Here is a 7,176-nt window from a genome sequence, read left to right as displayed (position 1 = left end):
AGAAACAAGATTCAAAAAAGGATTTTTAAATAGCATTTAAGATTAAAATAAAATAAAATTACATACAACGTAAAACAATATCATAAGAACGATTATATTAAAATTATACAAAAGTTAAACTTCTATTTCTTTTGATATAATACAAAATTAAATAATTAGGTGGTTGTTTTGTATTTTTTTATATAAAGAAAATAGTTATTTTGTACTTAGATAAGTGACAAGGAGGAATAGTTACTTTGCCTCGAGGACGACGTTGCCGTCGCTCTTTCCGACTTGATCTCTCTGCCTTGACGATGTCGCCACTGCTCTTTGTCTCGATCTCTTTCCCTCGATGACGCCGTTAAACTAGGCCCCATTTGGTTCACGAAATGGATTTGAGGGGAAATCACTTCCCATGTCATTTCCCAAGGAATGGGAATGAAAGATTCATTTCCCACGTTTGGTAATGTCGGGAAAGTAACTGAGAGATTTCACCTTGTTTCCTTTCCCATGTTTGTTTTGAGCAAGAATGGAAAACAAAGTTTGTATAATTTTTCAATTATACCCATATTAAATCAAATAAAAAAAGAATGCATTTAATGATACGTTGTAATTATAAATTATTCATAGGGACAAAATAGTCATGAAAATTGTGCATTGAATGTTAGCTCATTTTCCTAAACTTTCCCATGAGAAGGGAAAACAAAACCCAAGTTAAGAGAAGGGCTTCACTTTCCCCCATACTTTTCCATGTGCCAGGCAACCATTTCCCATGCCTGGACTTACCAAACATGGGAAAGCAATTGAATTCCCATTCACAAGCCTCCTTTCCCATGAACCAAACGGGGCCTAGGTATATAACCCACCCTCCCCCTTGCCTCGATGGTGCTGCCAGCACTCTCCCTTCTCCTATGTTCTTAGTTTTTTTTTTATATATTTTTTTTTGGTGCAGATTTGGCAACCAGACCTATACCATTGCCACCCACTACAAAAAAAAGTGGGCAATAGTTTCTTTTTTTTTTTTTTTTTGGCGACTATTGGCAGCAACAGTCACCTTTGTTGGTGAGTGAGCCCAATAGTAACAGTGCTATTACAAATTTTGGGTTGGTGATAAATGAAGCCGTAACGCCATTGGGAAAATTCTACAATGGGCGTGGTGTATCCATGCACCCAAAATATCAGCCATTGGATGAGTAAGTGGAGATGAGGGTTAAATCCACACCATTGAATGCTGGTAACCTGTTAAAAAGGTTTGTGTATGTAAAAGTGAATAAAATAAAAATTAAATAGAAAAAAAAATATAACAAGAAAAGAAAAAAGAACGACAGAAAGAGAGAAGGGAATAGAAGATCGTGAACTACTGCTGAGGCAATCCCACCAACGATACTTTGTCTTTCATCTCTCCCTCTCTTCCCCTACATGTGAATTGCTTGATTCTGGAGATGAAATTGAAAAGATCTTAAATCTCAATGGCTGGCCATTTTGCGTGGTTCACAAAAAACCAGTGGAAACGAGTTGCTGTTGCTGAAACGTATTGAAGTGGCCATTGCAAAGGTAAAATTAATAGCTTTATAGCAGTTTATCCTTGTCCACACTTGAGTACCCAAAGACCAGCAATATAACATTTTGCTACATTGATCTGCTCAAAGAAAACCAGCTATTTCTATGGGTAATTTTCCCTCTATGAAATCAAGTAATTATGTTATGAAAAGAAAACCAGAAAAACTAAGCAGAAATTAATGCAGTGGGTTTTTGATTTGCTAAAAAGAAAACCATTGTAATTTGATTTCTTTCACAGACAGGAAACACAATATGATCAATGTCAATATCTTTCTCTTCTTTAATGTTGGGCATATTGTTGATGTTGAAAGGTTTGTGACTCATTCGAAAAACATTAGATAGAATTTCTTAATTGTATTGCAAATGCGATGATATTTGTAGCCTTGCATTTTGGTAATGGAAATGTACGAGGTACTTCATTATGTCATTTTGAATCCAATTACCAATTAATTAGTCCTATTTTGCAATTATTGTATCCATATTGCCATGTTATTGATAGCCTCTTACATTTTGAGAACATATGTGTTTTGTCAATGCAATTGACAAACAGTTACTTCTAATTGCATTATAGTCTTGCAATTGACAAACAGTACTTCTAATTGCATTATAGTCTTGCAATTGACAAACATAACAGTCTATTTGCATTATTGTCGTGCAATTGCCATTATATGTGCACAATTATGAAATGTAGAATCTCTCAATAAGGACTTCCTTCATGATTGAATTGTATGTTTATATTTCTACTAAATGCAATTGATGTGTATCCATTTATTTTCATATTAATTATGCCATGAAAGACATGTTGCCTATTTTCAGGAAATGGATGCAGAAGCAAGTAAAACGAATGGAATTCAGGGCCAAAACTCTGTCCCTAACAGTGAAGGTTATTTTGCAGAGGCTGAGTCACTTGAAGAAACTGAAAATGTCCCATCTTTACAGATTTTGGGTAGTAGAACAGAAGAAAGTACTGAGAAAAGCAGACAGTTTGAGTATGATGGGTTAAACTTCCAAAATATGAGCATTGCTGATTTATCGGAGAGAGAGTTTGCAAAAGTTGAGGAAGCAGAAAGATTTTACTGCAACTATGCTCTTGCAATTGGTTTTAGCATAAGAAGAAGTCGTTTGAGACGTAGCGAGGGTGGGGTTGTGATGGGAAGACAATGGGTGTGCTCAAAAGAAGGGAGTAGATCAAAGAAATGGACGAATAGAGATGATATGGTTCGTACACCAAGGAAAGAGACTAGAGAGAATTGTCACGCTACATTTGCTGTGAAGTATTGTCCTAAACAGGATGCTTATATTGTGACTAAATTTGTAAAGGAGCACAGCCACCGACTTGCTAACTCACGTGAGGTGCCTTTTCTTCGTTCGCACTGGTGTGTTACGTAATCTAACATAGCACAATCTATGTCTATGAGAAAAGCCTCTATTAAAACCAATCGGACATACGACTATATGGTTGACCAAGCAAGTGGATACATAAAAGTGGGTTTCACCAGTAAGGATCTATATAACATGATGGATTTCGAGCGTCGACAAGTGGTATTGGATGGTGATGCACAAGCAGCAATAAGCTACATGAATGCCAAGGCAATAGTGGACTCGCAATTTTTTTGCATGTTTAGTGTAGATGAGGAGAATAGATTGGCAAATTTGTTTTGGAGAGACTCTCAATCTCTACACGATTATTGTTGCTTTGGGGATGTGGTGATACTTGATAGCACGTACAAAACCAACGTATATGACAAGCCTTTAGTGGTGTTTGTTGGTGTAAACAACCATAACGCGACTACAGTTTTTGGTTGTGCATTTCTTGTTGATGAGACTGCTGATACATATCGTTGGGTACTCAGAACTTTTTTGACTTCTATGAAGGACAAGAAGCCTGTATCTATTGTCACGGACGGGGATGACGCAATGCGCGTAGCGATTGATGAAGTTTTTCCCGATGCACATCATCGTTTATGTACATGGCACATCATGAGGAATGTGAACACCAATGTGAATAACCCAGAAATAGTAAGGGAGTTTAGCTATTGTGTGCATGGTGGTTTGACATCAGTGGCGTTCGAACAACATTGGCAGCAAATGATAGATACGTATGATCTAAAAGGCGATTGGATCGAGATGATGTATCGTAAACGGAAACGATGGGCTGAAGCATACTGCTCGGGGCATTTTTTTGGTGGGAATACCACCACACAACGTGTCGAGGGTATGCATAAGAGCTTGAAGGATGGAATTGGTAGAGGCATGAGGTTAGTGGAGTGTATTCCACGGATTGAAAGATCGTTATTGAGGTTGAGAAATGAGAATGTGAAGGATGACTTTGATTCCAACAATTCACATCCACTCCTTTCGCACGCACCTCCGATCACTAGAGGAACATGCAGCTTCTATTTTCACTCACGACATTTACAAGTTGATAAGAAATGAGATAAACAAGGAGGCATAATTAATTCTCGTGCAACCCGTAAGAAACAATGAAGATCCTCATATTTACACATTTTCCAGATTTGGAAGACCCGTTGAGAAATGGACTGTAGTGTACTACAAGAAATAGCAACATCTGCAGTGTTCGTGCAAATTATTTGAATCTAGTGGAATTCCGTGTTGTCATATGTTTGGAGTCATGAAATGTGATCATATGGATCAAATACTTCTGACCTTAATAATGAAGAGATGGACAAAGGATGCAAGACGTGGGAGTGAATTTGTAGTCAAGTCGGATGATGTTTCCAACAAAACTATTCACATGGCTAGGTTTGGGTCATTAAGCGCTGATTTTAACAAGGTTTGTTTTTATGAGTCACAGACAGAAGTTGCTTACAAGAGACTAAAGGCTGAATTTGTGAGATTAAATACTTTGGTTGAGACATGGAAGGAGCAACATGAGCAAACTAGTCTTAATTTAGGATGCCATAATAATGTTGTAAGATACCCCATGTATGCCTATTTTCCTAACTTTTGGCTTGGTTTTCCACAGGATTTCACTTCCCATTTGAAATAGTTTTGTAATCCCAAAGTTTATTATTTTATTTTTGGTTAAAAACATGCAATTTTTGTCCTATGTTATTTTGTAAATATCTATTTAATTTATAATTAAATAAAAAAACAAACATATAAAGTGAAGGTGGGACAATAGAGAAGTAAATTACGTCCTTATCCTTGAAAACAAAAGGGTTTACAATAGGAAAGTCTCGTATTACACTATTAGACATTTGTGTTTCATTATATTATAAAATCAATTTTTAATCATGTAATATCGTAATTTACAAAAAAAAGGACATGTAGTACAATATTAAGGTAAGTGGAACATTTGGAAGTTAAATTAGGTCCCTATACTTATAAACACGGATGTTTACAATATTAAGGTCTCATATTACTCTGTTTTGGACTGCTGTGTTCCATAGAATTGTGAAACCCATCCGTAATCTTGTAATATCGTAATTTACAAGGATAAAGACATCTAGTACAATATTAAGGTAACTATGGACATTAGGAAAGTAAATTGGGTCCTTATACGTGTAAACACAAATGTTTACAATATTAAGGTCTTGTATTACTCTGTTTAGGACAGTTATGTTCCACAAGATTGTAAAATTCACCCTTAATCTTGTAATATCGTAATTTATAATTATAAAGATATATAGTATAATATTAAGGTAAAGTGGAAAATTTGGAAGATAAATTGGGTCCTTATACTTGTAAACACAGATGTTTACAATATTAAAGTCTTGTATTACTCTTTTATGGATAGTTATGTTCTAGAAGATTGTAAAACCCATCCTTCATCTTGTAATATCGTAATTTACAAAGAGAATGACATCTAGTATAATATTAAGGTAACTAAGGACATTAGGAAAGTAAATTGGGTCCTTGTACGTGTAAACACAAACGTTTCCTATATTAAGGTCTCGTTTTACTTGGTTTTGGACAGTTATGTTCCATAAGATTGTAAAATGCATCCTTAATCTTGTAATATCGTAATTTTACAAGGATAAAGACATCTAGTATAATATTAAGGTAAAGTGGAACATTCGGGAGGTAAATTGGGTCCTTATACTTGTAAACACGGATATTTACAATATTACGGTCTCGTATTACTCTGTTTTGGACATTTATGTTATAAAATTGTATAATTCATAGTCAATCTTGTAATATCATAATTTACAAAGATAAAGACATGTAGTATAATATTAGGGTAAAGGGGAACATTCGGGAGGTAAATTGGGTCCTTATACTTGTAAACACGGATGTTTACAATATTAAGGTCTCGTATTACTCTTTTATGGATAGTTATGTTCTAGAACTTTGTAAAACTCATCCTTAATCTTGTAATATCGTAATTTACAAAGAGAATGACGTCTAGTACAATATTAAGGTAATTAGGGACATTAGGAAAGTAAATTGAGTCCTTATACATATAAACACAAATGTTTACTATAATAAGATCTCATTTTACTCGGTTTTGGACAGTTATGTTCCATAAGATTGTAAAATTCATCCTTACTCTTGTAATATCGTAATTTACAAAGATAAAGACATGTAGTACAATATTAGGGTAAAGGGGAACATTCGGAAGGTAAATTGGGTCCTTATACTTGTAAACTCGGATGTTTACAATATTAAGCTCTTGTATTACTCTTTTATGGATAGTTATGTTCCAGAAGATTGTAAAACTCATCCTTAATCTTGTAATATCGTAATTTGCAAAGAGAATGACATCTAGTACAATATTAAGGTAACTAGGGACATTAGGAAAGTAAATTGGGTCCTTATACGTGTAAAGACAAACGTTTACTATATTAAGGTCTCGTTTTACTCGGTTTTGGACAGTTATGTTCCATAAGATTGTAAAATGCATCCTTAAGCTTGTAATATCGTAATTTATAAAGATAAAGACATGTAGTACAATATTAGGGTAAATGGGAACATTCGGAAGGTAAATTGGGTCCTTATACTTGTAAACTCGGATGTTTACAATATTAAGCTCTTGTATTACTCTTTTATGGATAGTTATGTTCCAGAAGATTGTAAAACTCATCCTTAATCTTGTAATATCGTAATTTGCAAAGAGAATGACATCTAGTACAATATTAAGGTAACTAGGGACATTAGGAAAGTAAATTGGGTCCTTATACGTGTAAAGACAAACGTTTACTATATTAAGGTCTCGTTTTACTCGGTTTTGGACAGTTATGTTCCATAAGATTGTAAAATGCATCCTTAAGCTTGTAATATCGTAATTTATAAAGATAAAGACATGTAGTACAATATTAGGGTAAATGGGAACATTCGGAAGGTAAATTGGGTCCTTATACTTGTAAACTCGGATGTTTACAATATTAAGCTCTTGTATTACTCTTTTATGGATAGTTATGTTCCTGAAGATTGTAAAACTCATCCTTAATCTTGTAATATCGTAATTTACAAAGAGAAGGACATCTAGTACAATATTAAGGTAACTAGGGACATTAGGAAAGTAAGTTGAGTCCTTATACGTGTAAACACAAACGTTTACTATATTAAGGTCTCGTTTTACTCGGTTTTGGATAGTTATGTTCCATAAGATTGTAAAATGCATCCTTAATCTTGTAATATTGTAATTTACGAAGATAAAGACATGTAGTACAA

At 34.4% G+C, this 7,176-nt stretch overlaps 1 protein-coding gene across 1 annotated transcript; it reads left to right on the top strand.

The window, feature by feature from the left end:
• The first annotated feature begins 2,994 nt into the window (after window positions 1–2,994).
• Window positions 2,995–3,975, top strand: LOC117625569 (protein FAR1-RELATED SEQUENCE 5-like). Its single transcript, XM_034357109.1, has one exon. It carries the CDS (start codon window positions 2,995–2,997, stop codon window positions 3,973–3,975), a length of 981 nt encoding a protein of 326 aa, XP_034213000.1.
• Window positions 3,976–7,176: the final 3,201 nt, after the last annotated feature.

This window comes from Prunus dulcis, chromosome 4 (assembly GCF_902201215.1).
Source record: "Prunus dulcis chromosome 4, ALMONDv2, whole genome shotgun sequence".
Lineage (NCBI taxonomy): Eukaryota > Viridiplantae > Streptophyta > Magnoliopsida > Rosales > Rosaceae > Prunus > Prunus dulcis.
Note: the sequence above shows the minus strand (reverse complement) of the source record. Positions and strands in the feature narration are given on the sequence as shown.

Excerpts from the sequence above, each read along its gene's own strand:
- LOC117625569 (XM_034357109.1), top strand. The coding sequence starts at position 2,995 with ATGGTTGACCAAGCAAGTGGATACATAAAAGTGGGTTTCACCAGTAAG.